This window comes from Cynocephalus volans, chromosome 1, assembly GCF_027409185.1.
Source record: "Cynocephalus volans isolate mCynVol1 chromosome 1, mCynVol1.pri, whole genome shotgun sequence".
NCBI classification, from domain to species: domain Eukaryota; kingdom Metazoa; phylum Chordata; class Mammalia; order Dermoptera; family Cynocephalidae; genus Cynocephalus; species Cynocephalus volans.
Window position 1 is genome coordinate 246,151,972 of NC_084460.1, and position 22,309 is coordinate 246,174,280.

At 35.0% G+C, this 22,309-nt stretch overlaps 1 protein-coding gene across 3 annotated transcripts in view; it reads right to left on the reverse strand.

The window, feature by feature from the left end:
- The window catches only part of CCDC141 (coiled-coil domain containing 141), a 167,743-nt gene that overhangs the window by 118,156 nt on the left and 27,278 nt on the right, over positions 1–22,309 (reverse strand). For all 3 annotated transcript variants that reach the window (XM_063088574.1, XM_063088567.1, XM_063088560.1), the window contains exon 3: positions 3,044–3,235. In XM_063088574.1, coding sequence (XP_062944644.1) covers positions 3,044–3,235 — 192 coding nt within the window. The remainder of the gene's footprint in view (positions 1–3,043; positions 3,236–22,309) is intronic.

Here is a 22,309-nt window from a genome sequence, read left to right on the forward strand (position 1 = left end):
AATACAGCCACCTTCAACAGTCTAAGGAACTCTGTCAAAGACTAAGCAGAAAGTTTGCTGAGGGAAACCAACAAAAGACTGGCTAATAAGTAACCTATGTAATTACAAGTAAATATAACTTAAGAGCTCACTTATAGAGAAATTTGAAGTACAGTTATTTTTCCTCTGTGACTGAATTTAGAAGTGAAAATTGCAAGTTTCAGGATAATACATAGTCTAATCTGACTTTTTATACATAGAAAAAAAATGTATATATATATATTTGTACCAAAAGTGGTTACCTTTATGAGAAGGAATGGGATTAAGGATGAGTAAGTGGAGGTAAACTTTTAGCTTTTGAATCTATAATTTGTAATTTAGTTTGCATTGTTACAATAATTTCATTCATTATTATATAAATAAAAATGAGATTAGATAGAGCAAAAAGGACATATGAAAATGTTTTCCTCTATTTCAAGGAAAATGCATAGTAGTTTAACACCCTAAAGGGTGAGGAACATGACTAGTCTCTCTCTTTGTTTTTCTCCATGGAGGAAGTATAGAAGCTTGAAGTGATGCTAAAATTCTTAGGGAAATAATCTTAGAAATAAACTTTAGAAGAGGACAAAATATACTTGGCATATTACAGTACATCTATGGTGGTAGACAAATAGCTGGTTTGTTTTAGCACTAAGATTCAATGGTAATTATTATAAGAGCATTTTAATCAATATGTTCGCCTTTGGATTAGGTTTAGAATAAACTAGTGAAGGAAAAATATCTGTGTGAAAGACACAGAAGCCTACCACAGTGCTTGTCCTCTTTTTCAAGTTTTTTCCAAACTATCATATTTGAATTTGATGATTTTAATATTTTTACATAACCATTTGATTACCCAGATCTACTGTACTTTGATTATTCCGACAGCCTTATAAAATCCAGCTATAAATGGTATGGGAATGATGAGAAAGAGACTGATGAGCATGTCCTCTTTCGAAATGCAGAGAAGGCTTCTGCCATCCTATTAGAATAACCTGATGGACACCTGCCACTGTCACTTAGCAGTATTCCTAAATTGCAGCACAATGTTTGAGAAGAGAATTACCTACCTGATGGTTAAGTCTGTGAGCCTGAAATCACCCTGTAATAATTATCAACCATCCAATAAGAAGTCATTTTGCATTTCTAAAGAACTCTAGCATGCAAATAGTTCAACAAGGGGATCATACATACACATCATTTACATCTCTTATTCATTCAATTTTTAATTACTAGTTTTAAAGATATTCTTTGAAGAGAAGCTTCAAAGAGAAAAAACAAAACAAAACACCCCTTATAGGTGATTTGTTTTTTCCCTATAGAACATTACAAAAAGTTTTGGAGTCACTGTATAACTTATATCTACGAGTATATTTCAGCTTCTTATTTGAAACGTAATAAATAAATAAATAAATAAATAAATAAATAAATAAATAAATAAGCAAACAATGCTTCAGTCAGAAAAAGCTTCCCTAAAGGTAACTTTTACCTTATGGATGTTTTCTTTTCTCCATCTAAAAGTTACACGTTTCTGCTTTCTGCAGCTTGTACAGGGTAGAGGTGGCAGCAGGCGTACACTTTTCAAAGACCTTGTTAATCTTTTTTTATCACTAATTATAATTACTTTGGCACACAAAAGGAACATGAGGATTATGTAGGAGTTTGCCTTCTGCTTAGTATGAAGAGGTCCACAAAATTGGAAGCAGGATCATTCAAGAAACGATTAGTCTTTTCACTAGATCCAATAAAAACTTCCTCAAGTTTAAGAAATAAGAATACTTATTGACTTAGTATTTCCTTTTACTTCATTCAATATCTGGAAGTGATTTACTCATCATGGAGAAAATTGCTAGCTAAACACAGTGAGAAACAAATATTGGGCCTAATGTTATAAAAAAAGATAATTTACTGTGCTTAAAAGAGCTGAGTTTCAAGGGCAATTGACATCTATATCCCACTTACTAAAATGGAATGAGTTAAGGGTATCTATAACTTGGCCTCTGTAGATATACTTCAGCTTGTTTATTTCTTTTCAGGAAAGAAGATTGTACGTGGAAATTTTCCCCAAGATGAACTGCGAGTTGGACTTCAGTGTTCAAATTGTGAAAAACAAACTGTGAACGTTACAATAAGGATTTTGCTTCTCCGTTTAGTTTTTAAATGAGTTCATGATGCATGAGATCGTCTACCTCAATTTTTATGTTCTATTACTAATCTTCTTTCCTTCATTATTTTGGACTTAAGTCCTGAATTTTCAGTTTAAAAATGTCATATTTTTCAAAACTACTGCTTTATCATAATGAAGCAGCATTCTCACATCAAAATGAATGTGCTGCCACTTGACAGAGAAGTTAAAAGTGAAATTTCCAATAACTGCCTTACACCAAATATACCTCTTTTGATAATGTTCTTTGAGTTTCACCTTTTGAAATTTGGAGCCTCAAAAAAAAAAAAAAAAACCCACAGAATTCAAGAAAAATCATACGGAGAAATGACCTTCTTAGGTCCAGGACTTTTCCTTTTCTTGTATCTTAATGAGCTCAAACTATGAAAAATCATCTATTTGCCTTATGAAAGTACTCTATAAAATGCTATGTTTACAAGTCAAACATTGTATGGAATATTGTGTTAGCAGAAAAAGTTCTATCCTCCAACTTTTAGCCAACAAGAACACTCTAGACCAGCATTTCCTGATAATTCTATAATTAGGGTAATTGATTTAGTAACCACATTACTATCTACCAAAGAGGGAAATAAGTCATAATGACCTACGAATAAAAGTTCCCATTTTTACATAATATTTTGTTTAATTATAATCAGTTGTACTTTGTTTTTATTTGAAGACCTACATTTAAAATATTAACAATTTTATTTTTTGGCAATCAAAAATTAAGTGTACAGTATATGTCTTGATAATTCTGACATTTTTGAACTGATTGAGATGTCTATTTGTGAAAATAAATCATTTTCAGGAGTGCTATTTATTTTTCCTGTTGTGGAGAAAGAAGTTTTTTAAAACACAAACCTCCAAGGCATTTTCAAAAAATTCAGAGGTCAACCTAAGGAGCTCCCTTCTTCTTTCAAGCATGGAGACCAGGGTCGCCCACGCTTCAGCCAGGGTCTTGGCCATGGCGTCGTACACCTGACTCTGATCCTCATTCTCTTCAGCTGTCTTGTCTGCTTCCTGCAAGAGTTCCCATACCCGGTCTTCCAAAGCCTAAGTCCAGGAGAAAAAAGGCATAATGCAGAGTGTCACTCAATGGAAGAACACAGGATCACATTTTAACACTTAGATATTTGAAGTTGTATGTGATCTAGGAAGGTCCAAAAGAGAATTTATAAACACACACTGACTGCTAGGCAGGCAGGCAGATCAAGCGGGCGGGAAGGAGCAATGCAGATTGTGGGGAAACAGGGAGTACGGTCAATCTAAAGACATTCATATTTAAATATTGCTCAAACACTATAAGATGTATCAAAGATATATGTCTACATTCCCAGGGGATATAGAAAATTGTGTTGATCTCATGCTTCTTTTATTTATTTATTTATATTTATTTTTTACTGGTTATGAATATTCATGGCGTACAAAGCTGACCACACCACTTGTGCACAAGATGTGATGGCCAGATCAATACTGGCAGCAAGCCCACTACCACAAATGGTGATTATACCCGTGTCCCCCACCCAATTAATCCCCAGCCTCCCTCCCTATCCCCCTTAGATCTCACATTTCTAAAAAGACAAGAAAAGGAATTGGAACATATCCAGAAGGGTGAGCAAGAAAAAAAGTTATGAGAAATGAGCCCAGTAAAATTTACTGTTTATTCTAAATAATGGTCATTAATTGTTCATATGACTGTGAAACTTAATACAAATATTAAAAATACATTCTTAAAAGAGAATATTCATAATATAAAAATTAGAATATCTATCACCAACATTGCAGATTGTTTGAACAAAATTTGGAAGATGAAGGGGAATGTGTGCTTACATAAAAGTCTCATTCAGGGAGAGGAGGATTCCATAGATTCTGTTTCATTTTTGAAGTTGGCAACAAAATAAAGGCACAATTTTTTAAAAATATAGTAGACCAAAAACAGGATAAAACAATTCTAAAATATCAGCATAAAAGGGGACTAAAAGTGATAAAGCAAAATACAACAAAGAAAACAAAAGAAATAAGAGCACATTTATTAGGACACACACACACACAAAACAAAACATGACAGAATATGATAAAATATCAGTTAACACAAGAAAGCGAATGAGTTAACTTTTTCAACTAAAAGAAAGAAATTATGAGAGCAAGTTAAAAAAAAGCAACAAAATTCAACTAATTTGTGTTTGGTACAGTCATTCCTAAACTAAAAAGAAATAACTTTTGAAAATAAAGAGATGAGCTATACCAGGCAGAGACAAACAAAAAGAAAGCAGGACTAGCTTTCTCTATTAAAACCAGAAAATTAGAAATCAAAACAAAAATTACTAAGGCTAAGTAATAGCATTTTACACTGATAAATGGTGTAATCATTAATAAAGGTGAGGTATTTGTGAACTTTTACGTTTGTGGCACTAAAATATTTCAAGTAGATATAGCCAATCCAACCACAATGTAATAAAAGTAGAAATAAAACACATAAAGCTCAGATAAGAAAGCAAGTCACTTACAAAATTAAAAAAAAAAACACTTTAAAGAATAATTCTTATATCAAATGGAGAATAAAAACTACAATTACTGACTGCTTACAAAAAATAATAATGAAGGTAATACATTTTTAAAAATCTAAGAGATACAGCTAACTTTATGTCCAGGTAAAATACATAGCATTAGACAACACTTTTTTAAAGAAATAAAAAATAAATTAATTAAACATCAAGTCTAAACTATAGGAAAGCAATAATAAAATAAAATAAAGGAGGATGAATTTATTAAATATTAATTGAGAAATTAGCAAATTAGAGAAAAATATCAGAATTGACTTTTTTAAAAGTTGGTTTATTGAAAAGCCAATGAAATATAGAAACATCTGACAGATGTCAATGAAAATAACAAGATTATATAGCTCTAACGGACCATCCCTCTACAGAATCATCAAAACAGCAAGCAAAAACTTCCTTAATTGACTTTGTCAGAACTGTGGAAAGTAGTCAAAGGTTTATAGTAAGCAAGCAAATGCTGAAAGAAAAAAAAAGGGGCAACTTAAAAATTGTAGGAAAGCTTTGAGGTATTTTGACTTGCCCTTACCTACCCAGCTTCTAGGTTCAGCAGAGACTGAGGGGATAAGAAAAATAAGACACAACTATATGAGGGGGTCTTCAAAGAATTCATGGAAAGATTCATATTATCTTTTAATTCTATTTGTCCATGAACTTTTTGAAGTACCCTCACATATTGTCTACAAAAAAACTGCTTTAAATATAAAGGCAGAGGTAGATTAAAAGTAAGTGAATGAGGGTAAACTATGTGAAGTGATTGATATGTGAATTAGCTTGATCAACATACATGTGGTAATCATTTCATAGTGTATGCATATATAAAAACATCACATTGTACAACTTAAATATGTACAATTTTCATTTGTCTATCTTACCTCAATAAAGCTGGGGGAAAAAAAGTAAATGGATGCAAAAAGATACACCATGCTAACATTAACCTAAAGAAAGCAGAAGTAGCTATATTAATTCCTGAAACAGCAGATTTTAGAGTAAGAAATATTATAGATTAAGATAGCATTACATAATGATAAAGGGGTCAATCTCTAAGAAGAAATAACAATCCTAAATGTGTATGAGCCTAACAATAGAGAGTCAAAATACATAACGCAAAAACTGATAGAACTACAAGGAGAAATAAACAAACCTACTATGATAGTTGGCACTTCAACATTCCTCTATCAGAAATCAACATATCCAGCAGGCAGAAAATTATTAAGGATATAGATGAACTGAACATTACCATCAATCAACTGGATCTAGTTGACATTTATAAACGCTTCCTCCAAAAACAGCAGAATACACATTCTTCTCTAGCTCACATGGCACACTTACCAAGATAGACCATATCCAGGGCCAAAAAATATCCTAACAAATTAAAAAAAAATAAAAATCATACAAAGTATGCTCTCACACAATAATGGACTTAAACTAGAAATCAATAACAGAAAGGTAGCTGGAAAATACCAAAATATTTGGAGATTAAACAACACACTTTTAAATAACACATGGGTCAAAGAAGTCTCAAGAGAAATTTAAAATATTTTGAACTAAATGAAAATAAAAATACAACTTATCAAAATTTGTGAGATGCAGCAAAAGTTGTGTGTAGAGGTAAATTTATAGCACTGAACACATATATAAAAAGAAGATAGGTCTAAAATGAATACTCTCAGTTTCTGCCTAGGGAAACCACAGAAAGAAGAACAAATTAAATCTAAAGTAAGCAGAAGAAAAGAAATAATACAAATTAGAAGAGAAATCAATGAAATGAAGACAACAGAGAAAATCAATGAAACCAAAAGCTGGTTCTAAGTAAAGATGAATTACATTGATAAACATTTAGCCAGACTAATCAAGTAAAAGAGAGAGAAGAAATAAATTACTAATATTAGAAATGAAAGAGGGGCCATAACTAATAATTCCTCGGACATTAAAAGGATTTTAAAAAGGATATTATAAATACCGTATGCTCACAAGTTTGATAACTTAGATGAAATGGACAAATTCCTTGAAAGACAAAATCCACCAAAACTCATACAAGGAGAAATAGGTAAGCTGAACAGACCTGTATCTATTTTTAAAATTTAGTCAATAATTAATAACCTTCCAAACAAGAAAGCATCAGGACCACATAGTTTCACTTACAAATTCTAGCAAACATTTTAAAGAAGAAATAACACTAAAGCTAATGAACAAATTTAGCAAAGTTATAGGGTACAAGATCAGCACACAAAAATCAGTTGTTTCTATACACCAGAAATGAACAATCTGAAAAGAAAATTAAGAAAACCATTCCATTTACAAGAGAATCCAGATGAAAAAAATGCCTACAAATAAATTTAACCAAGGAGGTGAAAGACTTGTACACTGAAAACTAAAAATCATTGCTGAAAGAAATTAAAGAAGACCTAAGTAAATAAGAAGACATTCCATGTTTATGGACTGGAAGACTTCATGTTGTTAAAATGGCAGTACTACCCAAAGTCATCTAAAGATTCAATGCAATCACTATAAAAAAGGCAACAGCTCTTATTTATTTATTTTTTTACAGAAATTAAGAGCTAATCCTCAAGTTTATATGAAATTATGAGAAAACCACAATGGCCAAAACAATCTTGAAAAAGAAGACCAAATTTGGAGGACTCACACTTTCAGATTTCACAACTTACTACAAAGCAACAGCAATCGAAACAGTATTGTATGGCATAAGAAAAGATATGCAGACAAACGGCCTAGAATTGAAAGTCCAGAAGTATACCCATACATCTGATAGATTTTCAACAATGGTGCCAGGACTATTCAAAGAGGAAAGAAAAGTCTCTTCAGTAAATTGTACTGGAACAACTAGATATCCACATGTAAAAGAATAAAGTTAAACCCTTACCTCATACCACATTAAAAATTAACTCAAAATGGGCCAATGACATCAATTTAAGAGCTAAAACTATAAAATATTTCAAAGAAAACATAGGGGTAAATCTTCATCACTGTGAATTTGGCAACAGTTCCTTAGATATGACATCAGAAACACAAGCGAAATAAAATGAAACAAATAGATAAATTGGATTTCATCAGAATTAATACTTTTGTGCATCAAATGACATTATCAAAGAAGTGGAAAGAAAACGTATAGAATGGGAGAAACGACTAGCAAATCAGATATCTAATAAAAATCTAATATTCAAAATTTATAAAGTACTCTTCCAACTTAATAAAAAACAAAAACAAAACAATTAAAAAATGGGCAAAGAACTTGAAAAGGTATTTCTGCAGAGAGTGTGCAAATAGCAAACAGGCACATTAAAAGAAGCTCAACATCATTAGTCATTAGGGAAAGGCAAACCAGAACCACAATTGAGATGCCACTTCACACCCACTAAAATAACTATAATAAAAAGAAAAGAGAAAAGAAAAATAACAAGCATTGGCATGACACACTTCTAAATGACATATGGGTCAAAGAAGAAGTCTCAAGAGAAATTTAAAATATTTTGAACTAAATGAAAATAAAAATACAACCTCTCAAAATTTGTGGGGTACAGGAACAGCTGTGCTTAGAAGAAAATTTACAGCATTGAATGCCTATATATAAATGAATTTTACTGTATGTAAATTAAACCCCAATAAAATTGACTTAAAAAAAGAATACACCATGACCAAGTGGGGTTTAGGTCAAGACAGCAAGATTGGTTCAGTATTAGCAAACCTATAAAAGTAATTTAATACTTTAACGGATATAAGAAAATTTATAGACATTGAAAAGGCCTTGGGAAAAATTTAGCATTCATTTCTGATCAAAATTCATCTTGGGGAAAAAAAGGAGTATTTTCTTAATGAAAAAGAATAGTTATCTGATACCAAGAGCAAGCATCTTTCTCACTGGTGAAAATTAGAGCTAGCTCAGAATACAGTCAATAATCTATCTCCCATATTAAATATTGCTTTGGAATTGTCAGTCCGTGTGATAAGTCAAGAAAATGATTATTTATCTAGTCCACCCAAGAAAATCAATGAAAAAATTATATAGCTAATCATAGAATTCAATAAACAGGCTAACTACAAGATAATTATATAAGAATCAGTAAATATTTCTCAGGATTTTTCAATAATTTTTAAATCAACTTTATTGACATTATAGTTTGCATATAATAAAATGTACCCATTTTATGTACACTTCAAAGAATGCTGGCAAATGTACCCATATACATCTAAGTAACTATCATCATAATAAGATACGGAACAATTCCATCACTTCCAAGTTTACTTGTAGCCTTTGCCAGTCAACCCTACCCATTTCATGCCCCAGATTGCCACTGATCTGCTTTTTATCACCTTAGATTAGATCTACCTTTTCTGGAGTTTCAACATAATTGACATCATACAGTATGTAACCTTTTGTGTTTGGCTTCTTTTACCTAGCATAATGTTTCTGAGTTATTCTTGCTCTTGTATGCATCTTTTCTATTGTAGAGTAGTAGTATATTTATGAGTATTCTATGCTATGAATTTTTATGTATAAGTTTTTGTGTAGACATATATTTTCATTCCTCTAGGTATTTACCTAAGTGTTTTTTCAATTATTTTTACTCTCTTATTTATAACTCTCTGTATGTTTTCAATATTTTTATAAGAAAAACATATTTTTATAATTGGGGGAAAATTTTATTTTCATTTTTGCAATTATGTAGAATAGATTTATTCTAAAAAGAAGAAAAAATCATGTCATTGCTGTACTGGAATAGTGGACCTAAGTTATCTTCAGTTATAATTCTAGAACAGCCCTTTCCTTCCTCATACTTTCAAATAATATCCTAAGACACATTGTACTCTTTAATTGTATTATTGTTCCCACTTATTTGTTGCTTCTCTCTGTAAAAGGATTATAATTCCATGCCTCCTAACATCAGACATGTCCATGTTATTTGTTTGGACTAATAAAATGTGCCCAGGAGTCTTGTGTGCCTCTCCTGAGCAGAAATACTGAACCAATGATGGACTCCACCATTGCTGTTTTCATGAATAGAGGTTGCTCTTTCAGCCTGGATTCTAAGATAAAGGAGACATGCAAAACTGAGCTATAGCTACCATACAGCCAACACATAATATGAGTAAGAAATAAAATCTGCTATTTGTAAGCCGTTGCTGTTTTGAGATTGTTTTTTTACCCTAGCATTACCTTAGGAAAGCTGACAGACACATTCACAAATGTAAAATCCTTTATTGATGCATTATACAACCAAACTTCTCTCATTCTTAATAAAGAAAATAAAATTCATAATGCAACAAAACAAAAAATCTAGATCAGAGCTTGATAATTTCATAGCTAGCTCAGAAAAGGTCTCAGGCAGACTGGGTTGAAATGGCAACGAACTTTGGCATTTAGGCTAATCTAGACAGTTGGTTGTCTAAATTGCCAGGACAGGTAGACCCAAAGTGTGTATTTTCTTATCTAGCTATTCAGACTATAATATCTGGGCATTCCCTTCTCATGTGGTATTTTAGATTATTTTGAGGGCTGGTCAGTTTTTTGTATTGTGAGTCTTTTTCATTTTATGCTTTTTATCATTAAAATAAACTTGGATTCAATTCTACTTATAGGTGTTAGCTCAAGAATATGCAAGGAGAAGGAAAATATTACACCAGGAATTTTAAATTCTAAGAAAACTCATCTGAATGACAAAAATTATAGTAAGAACTGAAACTAGGAGAATTTGATAATTCCATGGCAAAGAAGCAGGGGAGAATAAGAAATAATAGGAACAATTTATTCTAGAGAAAAGCAGGAAAACTCTTAGCCTTCCAGTGATATTTTTCAGATTTGACACAAAGGTAATAAGATAAATATGAAAATTGGCTATTTTTATAACTAATAGGATTCTTTGGAAGTATTTCTTACGTAGAATCCTCTAAACCTTGTTAAACACATATAAAATAGTTCCTCTTAATACTGTTCTTTTCCCACTGAAATGACACTTTATAAATCATTGATATAGAGATTTTAGGGAAAAGAAGCTTGAAGAGCTACAGTTCTGGCTCCCAATATTTCCTTGGGACTCTCTCATGACCTCCAGTGTGAACTGCAAAATCATTCTATTCATTGCAGACCCAAGGCCAGAGCATTCTTGCAGAGGCCTCTGAGTTTAATTTGGTACAAGCTGCACTTGGGATTTTCTCCAAGTAAGCTAGTAGACAATCTGTTCTGAGGATCTGCAGAAAATTGTCTGATTCCAATTCTCTTGGAATTTTAGATCACTTTTGGGGTTGCTGGGATCAGAGGCCAGGTATAGCCCAGTGTTTCCCAGGCCCTATCAAACACCATGTGGAATATTGTAAGAGACAACAGAGTGACCTAGTCAGGATTAATAGAACAGGGGTATTTCTCATTCAATCCAAAACCATAGGACAATGACCAGTTGAAGTGTATTTCCTGTCAGGTTCTGGAAATAGAGCATGATCTGAACCCAAAGCCAGAATCCACTATCTAGGTGCTTGATGTGTAAAACTCGGGTCTCTGTGATACTTCTTCAGCCTTGGTAAAGGTGTTAGGGAGACCATGTAATTTTTTAGTGTTCCCCAGCCTTCTATGTCTGCCCAAGTGCCATGTCTCCAATTGGCCAGGCCCTCCCTTCTGAATCTGGTGCTCGTTCATAGCTAGCAATGCCAAGGAAAAGCTATTTTATCTTAGTGTTCATCGCTGAGCCTCCATGGAGACTAACTGTTTCTTCTCTCTTCCCCTCAAGGAGCAGGGGGTATCAGGGCCTGAAACACAGATGCAAGTAACGTACTTATGAAGAGGGCGAGAGGGCATAATACCCCGTGCATGCTAGTGCTAATGATTTCACGTCTAAGAAGGAGTCACGAGAGACCTCAGTTCTGTCTTACTCATATTTAGAGCTCCAGCACCAGTCACTGGTTCTCAAACATGTTGGGGCATTTTTAGTCGTCACAATGCGTGTGTGTGGTGGGGGAGAGGGTGGTGATGAAGGACTGTCCCACCAAATAGCACCCCTACTGAGAAACACTGGACGTCCTGCACATTGTAGAGGCTTAATAAATATCTGTGGTAAAATGTGTGGGAAAGGTCTAAGAGGTTTCTTTACTTTTTCTTGAAAATCATTTCTCTTTATTCCATAGGCTGTTAGAGTTAGAGGAGACTTTAGAGGTCAATTGTTCTTTTTTCTTATTACTATTATCGGTTATGAATATTCACAGCATACAAAGCTGACTGTTACCACTCATGCCCAAGATGTGATGGCCAGATCCATACTGGCAGCATGCCCCTTACCACAAATTGTGATTATACCCTGTGTCCCCCACCTAATTAATCCCTGACCTCACTCCCCATCCCCCTGCCCCCACTCCACTTTGTATCCTTAGGTATGTTCTCTCCCTCTGCAAGTCAAACACACCACTGTGATCTTTCTTTCCTTCCTTCTTTCTCTCTTAGCTCCCACATATGAGAGAGGACATGTGGCATTTTTCCCTCTGTGCCTGGCTTATTTTACTCAACATAAGTTTCTTCAGGTTCATCCATGTTGTTGCAAATGGGAGTATTTCATTCTTTTTATGGCAGAGTAGTATTCCATGCTGTATATATAACACAGTTTCCTTATCCAGTCATCCATAGATGGACATTTAGGTTGGTTCCATATCTTGGCATGGATATCTTTACATATATTGTAAACATATCTGCAATGAACATGGGAGTCCAGGTATCCTTTCAACATGAGGATTTCCATTCCTCTGGGTATATACCCAAAAGAAGGATTGCTGGATTGTATGGAAGATCTACCTATAGTTGTCTGAGAAACCTCCATACTGTTTTCCATAGTAGTTGGAAAACAGCTCCTTTGCCCATTTTTTTAATTGGGTTATTTGGGGTTTTTTTACTGTGTTATTGCTTGACTTCCTTTTATATTCTGGATATTAATCCCTCATTGGATGCATAGTTAGCAAAAATTTTCTCCCACTCTTTAGGTTGTCGTTTCACTCTGCTGATTGTTTCCTTTACTGTGCAGAAGATTTTTAGTTTGATATAGTCCCATTTGTTCATTTTTTCTTTTGTTGCTTGTGCTTTCAGGCTCCTGTTCATAAAGTCTGTGCCCAGATCTAGTTCCTGAAGTATTTCACCTAGATTTTCCCTTAGTAATTTTACAGTTTCAGATCTTATACTTAAGCCTTTAATCTGCTAGCCAGAGCAATCAGGCAAGAGAAAAAAATAAAGGGCATCCAGATTGGAAAAGATGAAGTCAAATTGTCCCTATTTGGAGATGACATGATACTGTATATAGAAAAACCTAAAGACTCTATCAAAAAACTCCTAGAGATGGTTAATAATTTCAGTAATGTTGCAGGATACAAAATTAATTCCCCCAACCAGTTGCATTTTTATTCTCCAATAATGAGCTAACAGAAAGAGAAATAAAGAAAGTAAGCCTATTTACATCAGTCACACATACACACAAATACCTTGGAATCAATTTAACCAAGGAGTTGAAAGACATCTACAATGAGAACTACAAACCACTACTGAAAGAAATTAAGGAAGAATATGGAAAGACACTGTGAAAATGTCTATACTACCCAAAGCGATCTACAGATTCAATGCAATCCCCATCAAAATACCAATGACATTCTACACAGAATTGGAAAAAGCAATCTTAGCATTCATATGGAACAACAAAAGACCCTAAATAGTCAAAGCAATCCTGAGCAAAAATAAATAAATAAATAAAGCTGGAGGCATAATACTACCTGACTTCAAATTATACTACAAAGCTATAGTAACCAAAACAGCATGGTACTGGCACATAAAAATAGACACTAGGAGCAGTGGAGCGGAATAGAGAACCCAAAACTCAACCACAGACTTACAGTCATCTGATATTTGACAAAGGCAACAAAAACATACATTGGGGAAAAGACTGCCTCTTCAGTAACTGGTACTGAGAAAATTGGATATCCACACGCAGAAGAATTAAACTGGACATGCACCTCTCACCATATACTAAAATCAACTCAAAATGGATTAGAGTCCAGTTGTTCTAATCTGACTTCAACTTTAGGAAGCCTCTAACAAAACCACAACATAGCACCAATTCTAGAGCAGTGGGACTCCCTTACTTTTGGAGCAGACCCTTCCATACTTATTAGAAAAAGTTTCCTTAGTCTGGACCAAAATCTGCTCTTTGTTCCCCAGACTACTACCATTCCTAGCTTTCCAATTGTGCAAAGCCCCCTGACAATACCTCCATCCAAGTCTTCTGTCTCTCTCACTGTTGGAATGAGCAGGACTGAAGCCATACTGGGATCTAAAATCGCATGGACTATAGGCAAATTTTAAAAAGACAGTTTTCTTTCTTGGCATGCATTTCTCTGAGTTCCCTCTTTTCCCATGGTTATTTGATATTCTGTACCTTGGTTATGGGGCAAGATGACAGTATTTACATGAACGTAAAGTTGTTTTCCAGCCAGCCTGAGGCTGCAGACTTGCTGGGAGGCAGGTACTATCCAGACCCTGAGATAACAGCAAGGATGGGAACAGAAACCAGACAGAGACTTGGCATGACTTTGCACCTGGCTCTTTGCATGGAGTCTCCACAGCTCATGTCTCCTTCCCTCCTGCTTTTCAGTTCCTACATTCCATTCCATCAACCCCCTCTTTAAAAACCCCTCAGTAAATCTGAATCTTTGAGATGGCTTTAGTATGGCCATTTTCCTTCAGGTTTACTGGAGAGATGGTTTAGCCCAACATCTCTCCTCAGGTCACTGGTATTCCTGAATAAAAGCTGACTTCTGTTTTCACCAACATTTGACTTCTGAGTGGTTTGTTTTTGAAATGGGGCAGGCAGGTGGACCTGTGCCCAGTAACATCACTTATTATTTAGATCTGAAGAGTCCTTAAAGAAATTTCGTAGGGTTTATGTACTACGGAAATTTAATTTTGAATACTTGAAGTGAGCCTGGCGCTCCTGCCTTCAGCTCATCTCTTCACACTGCCTGTCTCCACTGCTGCTGGCTGTACATAGACTTCTTTTCTAAACGGAGGGAAGAAGCTCTTCCAGGCAGAAGAGTTTACTATTCAGTATTACTGAATATTACTATTCAGTAATAGTATTGCAATACAAATAAGAGCATTTGTGTAGTGCTTTACAGTTTAAAAATGTATATATTATTCCTACAGTACTTATAACATCCTCAGTCAACAGGGATCTGTAAAAAGTATTTCACTTGAGTGGAAAGGGTGCTCTTTATCCTCCATTAAAGCTAAAGCCAAATTGTCACTTGTTCAAATACAATATGGTAATGCTCTCAGTTACTCTCGCGGTTGAGAACATAATACCTAATGGAACCTGAAATTACTCATGAGTCTATTCACATAGCCATCCTCTCGCTCACTCAGCAGAACTTTTCAAGCACCTTTTAAGTAGTACAGATGGCGGTAATAGATACAAAAAAATCGGGGGTGGTGGTGAATCTAGCTATTGTTGGATTGTCTTCTTTTCCTCTATGCTTCAGCCTTTTCTTAATACCCATTCACTTCTCAACTCACTCTGACTTCTGTCCCCATCACTCTATTAAAATATTCTTGAATAGGACCACGTGACCTCACATGTGTCAATGCCAGTGATCCTCACTTAATCACCTGTGCCATTAATACCACTGTGTGCTCCAATAAAATTTTTTTCCTTTCACTGGCTACTAGTTCTCTCCAGTTTTCCTTCTGTGCATCTGCTCTCTTTTACATATTCACTTTCTCTGCCTATTTTTAAATGTCTGGGCATCCCATGCTCTTTGCTTAGAGGTGGGTCTGGGGGCCTCCTACCAAAATCATTTGGGTGACCTTTTTTAACAACATTCAACTTCCTGCAGATAATCTGATGTGGTTCTGAGGGCAGAGGGCAAGTGCCCCCAAAGTTCAGATGAACTATCACAATAAGCCACTAATATTGCTTAAATTGTGTCTCTGTATAATCCAATGAGGGAGGGGAGAGAAATGTAACAATTATTATTCCACACCCTCTTTCCAAGTGAATACATCTGCTCTTATATACCTACAAACACTGTCTACATAATTTCTCCTTATTTCTTAACCCTACTGAAAATCTCCACTCAGACATCCAAAAACTATCACAAACTCAAAACATCTAAAGCTGATCATGCCGTCATCACCACATCTGAAACTCACCTGGCTGCCAGGAGCAGAAACTCAGAAGACAATCTTCCCTCCCCCACATCTCCTTCAACTCTGGGATCTAATCAGTCACAGAGGCCCATTGAGTCAACCTCCCACCTGTCTTTCAGACTTTCTCCTCTCTCTGTTTCCATCCCTTTACATCACTTTAGTCTCTGATCACTTCTCAGCTGAATTCCCACAACAGTTTCTCAACCTGTCCTCCCATCTCTAAGCTCACCCTCACCCAATCCATTGTCTACCCTGATGCCATGTAGGTCTTCCTAAATCAAAACTATGATCATGTCATTCAGCAACTCATAAATCTTTCCATGCTTCCAATCGATCTTACAGTAAAACCCAAAGTCCAAGCACAGCAAGTAAGATCCTCAGAGCTTGATCCCCTGTCTAGTCTTACTTTCTTGGCTCACTCCCTCACACAGTTCTCTAGTGGTTCCCTGACTCTCCTACCGGCTATCATCCGTATCTCAGCCTAGAGTATGCTTCCTTCTGGCCTCCCACTCTTCTCTCTTCCTCCTCTGACTAACCTGTGCTTGAAGAATTCTCCACCAGCCTTCAGGACACTGTTCAGGATTGTCTTTCTCAGTAAACCTTCTCTGATCCTTATCTTTCTCTCCTACATGAGTCTAGGGTATTTGCCCCTTTAGAGTGTTTTCCACTATGACAGCAATCATTATAGTAAGTTTATTTATATTTTCTGATTATAAAAGTAATATAATTTCATATTAAAAATGGAAAATTACTAAAAAATAATAAAAAATAAAAATACTCATAATCCCACTGCCCAGAGATAACCAACATTAACATTCACGTGGCTTTACACACACACACACACACACACACACACACACACACACACACACACACAAATTAGAATCATATGGTACATAGATCAGGGATCAGCAAACTACAGTCCACAGTCCAAATCTGAGCTGCCATCTGTTTCTGTATGGCCTGCAAGCTGAGAACAATTTTTACAAAAATACTACTCCTTGACACAGGAAAATTATACAAAACTCAAATTTCAGTGTCCATAAACAAAGTTTTGTTGGAACGCAATCATGCCTGTTTGTTTATGTGTTGTCTATGGCTACTTTCACACTACAGCAGCAGAGTTTGAATTATTGCAGTTCACAAATATGACCTGCAAAAGCCAAAATATTCACCATCTGACTGTTTAACAGAAATTTTGCTGACCTCTGGTATAGAGAACAGCAAACTTGTTTTTCTGCTTAACATCATATTATGAGTCCTTTTTTTTCAATATTTTGTAGAAATATTAATTTTAGTGGCTATCGAATATCTTATCACATGGGATTTCATAATATATTTAATTATTCCACTGCTGTTAAATATTATATCTGGTTTCCATTTTTAACTATTTTAAGTAATGTTGGGCTGAGTGAATAATCCTCATTTTGTCTGACTTCTTGATCATTTCATATAAATATTTGTAGATGTCTCTCATTTCCATAAAATAAATTCCTAAGAGTGGAATGATTGGGTCAAGGGTTATCCACATTTTTAAGGCTCTTGATGCAATTTCTCCAGAAAGTTTGTACCAGTTGACTAGCATTATGTATTAAAATTGTCTTCTTACTTATCTGACTTTCCCGCTAGCCCTTGAGGACAGGGACTTCTTTTTATTCCCAGTGCAAAGCCCAGTGTGAGGCTCATAGGCGGTACACAATAGACGTATGAGAAATGAATAGCCAGGCCTAAGCAATTGCTCATTTGTCCAGGCCCATTTCCAGTACTGTAGAGCAGTGTTCTTCAATCTTGAGAACTTGGGAACTCAGAAAATATGCTGTGGACTCCCAGGTTGAGAAGCCACCAAAAAAGTCAAACTCTGCCACTCCCTTGGCACCAATGGAATGAAAACACAAACACAAGTGTAAGCATTGAAATTTGGCAGCTTATATTAAATATGTTAAGATAATCATCAAAAATTTGGAATTATTTTAGGTCCTCACGAATCTCTGAGACTACATTTGTGAAATCCCAGGGATCTGAGAAGCACAGTTTGAGAACAATGCAATAGAGGAAGTGGGGGATGAAGGGGTGAAGCCTAACTGTGCGACGTGCAGCTGCAGAATCAGCGAGTAGCACCAGCGGTGCTCTATGCTCACCAGCTGTGTGAACAGTATATTACCACCCACAAGAAACCACTTCCTCCTTTCCAGGTTTATTGTTGTACCATTTGTGCAAGATGCAAAGAGGGTAGCAGTTTGAGGTTGAAAAAATCATAGGATTGAACTGAAAAGATCAGGGAAGGAGGTAAAAAAAAGAGATGGAGGTATGTACTCGATAGCAAAGCATCAAGAAATCAAGAAACATCGGCAAAAACGGTAGTATTAACAGAGCCAGGAAGAAACAGATCATTCTAGAGTTTGATGGAAGAAGGTTGAGGCCAGAAAGGACAGTGTAATGGATGAGGTAAAGCTCCCAGGAAGCAACGCAAACACATCAGAATGATACATCTCACAAACACACAGAGTACTTCATGGTTTTCTTATGGAACCACAGTAGATATGAAGTATATACTGCCAGGAAACATAAGTGAACAGTTGAGCAATTGCCCAGATAATCTGTTCGATGCATTCAGCCAATCTGGAAAACGGTATAAAGATCATTTTGCTCAGTGCTTGTTTCTGGATGGAATTACCCTGATATTTTCACCTGTGTATTTTAACACGTCTTGATAAAATTAAAATTTACTTTTCTCATGAAGAGGAGACAGAGTTTGCTCTTAAAGAAAATTTTGAGGTAATGTTCTGTCTTTCGTGTATAAGATGATATTTTCTGACCAACAAAACATCATGCTCACCGAGTTTCTCCAAGTGGTGGAAATGAATTTGCCTTGAGAGGCCACTTTATAAAATCATAATGATAAGTCTCCTTTTTGATGCAGGGAATGCAGTATAACACAGTGATTAAGAACTGGACTCTGGGGTCCACATTCTGGCTCCACCACTAGGTAGCTCCACACATTTAACAAATTACATTTTCTCACTATTTCTAAGCTCTGCACATTTTACAAGTTACTTTTTCTCACTGTTACTAAGTCTTAGCCTATTATAAAACAGGAACAATAATAAAACCTACCTTATAAAGTTTTGTGAAGATTAAATAAAGTAATCCATGGAAACTCAACACAATGCCTGGTATACAGTAAGCATTTAATAAATGCTATCTCTTACTTTTATTACATTTATGTTTATGTGTACCTTCTTACTAGTATTATTACTGTTTATTTATAAAACTACTGGATGGAGAACATATTGAGGTCCTAGTAAAAATAAACTGAATGATGTCATACCCATAATAAAAAAGCTGTTTCTGATTTGAAGTGCCTCCATGAAATGCCAATCTTTGTAGCCTGCAATGACAATTTCAGCAATGAGGAAAGTTCAAAACATGAGATTTTTTCATCTGAGTCCAAATAACAATGATCCACTTTTAAGGAGCACATATGTTAAAATGTATTTTAAAGAGAATTGTTTTTTCAGGAAAAACCTTAATCACTCATTTTGTCTTTAAATTTTGTACCCATTCTCCATGGTGAAATTATTATTTTTTATGTATTTAAACCATTAATTCCCACATACAATGATGAGATAGATAGTACAAATATTCACTACTTAAAATTGAAAGTAGAAATGTAGCAAACTTGACAAAAGCCTATGGTGTATACAGTTCGTCTTAGTATTTTGGGCTTCATGGTAAATCCAACTGTCTCACGAAATTTGGGCCATTAGTTTCTGAAATATTTGTTTAAGTAAGAATGGAATGTTGCATTCTGGGATCTGCAGTTCTCTTGGGCTGACCATTTTACTAAAGAGTAGGAAAATATCAACATATTCTTTTTTATGCATCTCCAGGGTATCCCTCACTAAAACAAAATGAACATATGTGAAAACAAACATGTGCTGTCATTATTGCAACCAATGCTAATACAAATTTTTATAGTCATCTTCTGCTTTCCTTCTAATGCTAATAATTGTCCTAATAAATTTGTTTTAAAGCCTATCATACAATGCAAACAAATGATCACTTTTTAAGAATGATAGCCATTTGCTGATAGGTGAATTGTGTGTGGGAAGGATTGTTCATGAGACTGTTATGTATACACATAACTTTCAATCAGTAAATATTTTAGTTTGCTGTCAATCTGATTCTAATTCTACTACAAAAAAATTTGTTATTAATCATTACACTTTAGAGTCAGGATGAAAATGCCATCTGAAATTTCTGTTTTATAAATGAGATCTGGATATTGATTCTCTGAAGTTTCCTTGAAACCACACTTTGTCCTCTCTATCAGATAATCTAAAATACTATATAAGTAAAGAAGAACATAAAAAAACTAAACTCTTAAAAGCTATAAAAATTTTTTTGGCTTCTAGAGAGTTTTAAAATTATCAAACTTTCAATTTAGAGAAGACTTTAGGAATGTTCCATTCAAACCTAGCTGGAACAAATTTCTTTAAATATTTTCAACTACACGTGGTTAATTGACAGCGACTTCCCTCAAATTTGACTATCTCTAATAAGGAAAGGTACTTCTCTTCCTTTTTTAAAAAGTAAATGGATCTAAACTATTTTATAGGAAGTTATTTATAGATTTTCTTAAGCTTGTTGAACATGACCTGAGGAATAATTTTTTTAAAACAAACATAAGAGGTTTCTAAAATTATTAAACAGTATAACAGACTGACATCCTCTAAATGGCTCAAAAATATGTGGTAGAGAATATACACATTATGGGAAGAAAAGATTGAGCAAGTTAATCTACAAATGGGATGCATTTAGAGATTGCCTATGGATGTGATTTATCTATGGAAAAAATAACAAAGAAAAAGTAATATTGCAATGAACAAAAATGTAGCATTATAAAGAACCTTTGTTACCAGTGGTTGCAAATAGTAATACAAGAGGTATGGGACCCATGCTTCACCATCCGTAACCCTACTTGTGTGTGTCTTAGTACAATCAACCTTTCTTGGATACACTGGACCTTCCTACTTTCCAGATAAGGCAGCACCTTATTTCCCTCTTCTCTGTAAAGCCAGTGAAGATACCCTTCCACCACCCACAAGGAAGCCACACTAGCCAGACACAGGTATCAACTACCCAGCACAGCCATTACTATGGCCTCCTTCTCAGGAAGCTCCAAGGCTGACTTTAATTGGCCTGAGCCAGAAATAATGCCCCATGATCTCCTTCTCTGTCTCTCTTCAATCATTTCCCGGGCTGGGATTCTCTCCAGACTCCCCCGAACAAAGGCCAGTTTGTTCATTTGAGTTTCACTGGCATATAATATTACTCAAGATATCATTCAATAGTAATTTGTTATTTGCATCTTACATGCATGGGGGTTGGGGGGAAAGAAAGAAATTAAGCAGACAATGTAAATGTTCCTTTGTTCAATGTTAACAGCTTCTGATTACTTTATAAGATGATGGTATAAGGCAAAAACAACCCTGAAAGAAAAATAGCGGGAGTTTTTATATGAAAGGGTTCAAATAGTGGTTCAATGACCACCTTGCAAGATATTGTAGGGGATATCTACATTCAACCAAGAGATTAACTAGATGACTTCAAAGGTCCCATTTTAATTCCATGGTTCAGCGATACAATTATAATTTAATTTACCCAACATTTATTGAATACCTACCATCTGCAAGGTACAAGGAGTAGTTGAAATCTAGAAACTTTGTATGTGTAATGCTTAACTATTTTGTCTACAACATTCTATATAAGGGTTTAAAGTTAGATCTGCAGTTAGTGAAAAGCTTATAAGATCCAAGACCTTATTGAGATACAAGAATAAAACCATTGTTTACACCATTGAAGAAATGCAATTTTTCCTCATTTGATGGGGCATAATTCGTTTTTGTCATTGAAGACTGATTTTGTTTTTGTTTCTTAGACATAAAAACACTAATGTGAAAAATTAAGCTACTATGGTGAGCTTGTTGATTTTTTTCTTTCTTCTCATCTTGCCAATAGTATGGCCCTCTTCTCTGGCAATAGAACCACTTTTTCAAGTGAGAAACCTATGGCATGTGATTTTCAGAAGGACCAACCTGCCCCCTCACCCACCGACTGGGAAAAGCAATGACATAGGACTAGTCCATAAGAGCTGTCCATCCCAGTTGTGGACAAGTTGACTGGCTCAAGGATAGAAAACATAATCAATTCTCGGATAGAAAATGATCAAAGCCTGGAAAACCAGATTTCACAGAATGTTTTCTGTTGAGGCTATCTGGAAAGACTCTACTCACCAGAGATACTTAGTTGTTAAGATGTGAGCCTGATGTAGCTGACAGGCAATCCTACCTGCCACGTGTAGAGTTTGTCCAAGAGCTGGAGAGG